The sequence below is a fragment of the Penaeus monodon genome, chromosome 32, assembly GCF_015228065.2.
Source record: "Penaeus monodon isolate SGIC_2016 chromosome 32, NSTDA_Pmon_1, whole genome shotgun sequence".
Taxonomy (NCBI): domain Eukaryota; kingdom Metazoa; phylum Arthropoda; class Malacostraca; order Decapoda; family Penaeidae; genus Penaeus; species Penaeus monodon.
In genome coordinates this window covers 24,702,942-24,703,651 of record NC_051417.1, presented here as the reverse complement: position 1 = coordinate 24,703,651, position 710 = coordinate 24,702,942, and the positions used below count along the sequence as shown (strand labels likewise).

The following is a 710-nucleotide window of genomic DNA, read 5'->3' as shown; positions in this document are numbered from 1 at the left end:
AATTTGACCAGATATATAATCAATGTTTATAATGTTGATACTCTCAGGTGGATGTTCATATATGGTCTTTCACTCTGTTCTTCATTTTGTGTTGTTTCCATTAGCCCCATTATCGCCATTTATAATTTGCATAATTACCGCTACTCTTATGGTTACCTTGTCTCATTATCAGTCTAGGTCTTCCCTCACTTTTGTGCCTGAATAATATTTATTTGCATATATCCACGTCGCATTAATATTAGAATACATTTATGTTAAAAAATATGTATGGAACAGAAAAGCCGGGGGTGCACAGCGACTTCCAGAAATAGCTCAGTCGTAAAATGAAGATGAGCAAAAGCAACAAAAAATCCTCCTCCGCAACAATGAAAGTACCAGTGGCCACGCACGTGCCAGTCCTATGGAATGAGCTTTTGGGTCCTTAGCAGTTTGTCCTTCGCGTCGTCCCGATGACCTCAGCAGCCTAGATGGAAGCCGTATATATATAGCTCCTTCATCTTTCCCTGGCAGTATCTACACGCTCACCGAACCGACGAAATGAAGCTGGTGAATACTTATTGTCACTGTACATCCTAGACGGACTCTGCGGCTATATTCGATTCTTAGTCATAGTATATTGTAGCAGGACGTAGGAGTTGCTCAGGGAGTGTCAGTTTTTTGTGAGGGGGTTTGAGGCTTATTTTCTACGGATGCTGTTTTTTGCGTTTCCG

General features: G+C 41.3%; 1 protein-coding gene across 1 annotated transcript in view; it reads left to right on the top strand.

Moving 5' to 3' along the window:
- Positions 1-407: 407 nt before the first annotated feature.
- The window catches only part of LOC119593300 (cuticle protein AMP1A-like), a gene marked incomplete in the record, with an annotated part of 1,920 nt that continues 1,617 nt past the window's right edge, over positions 408-710 (top strand). Inside the window, 1 exon segment of the mRNA XM_037942229.1 lies at positions 408-546. Within this exon segment, the coding sequence (XP_037798157.1) occupies positions 538-546 (9 nt within the window).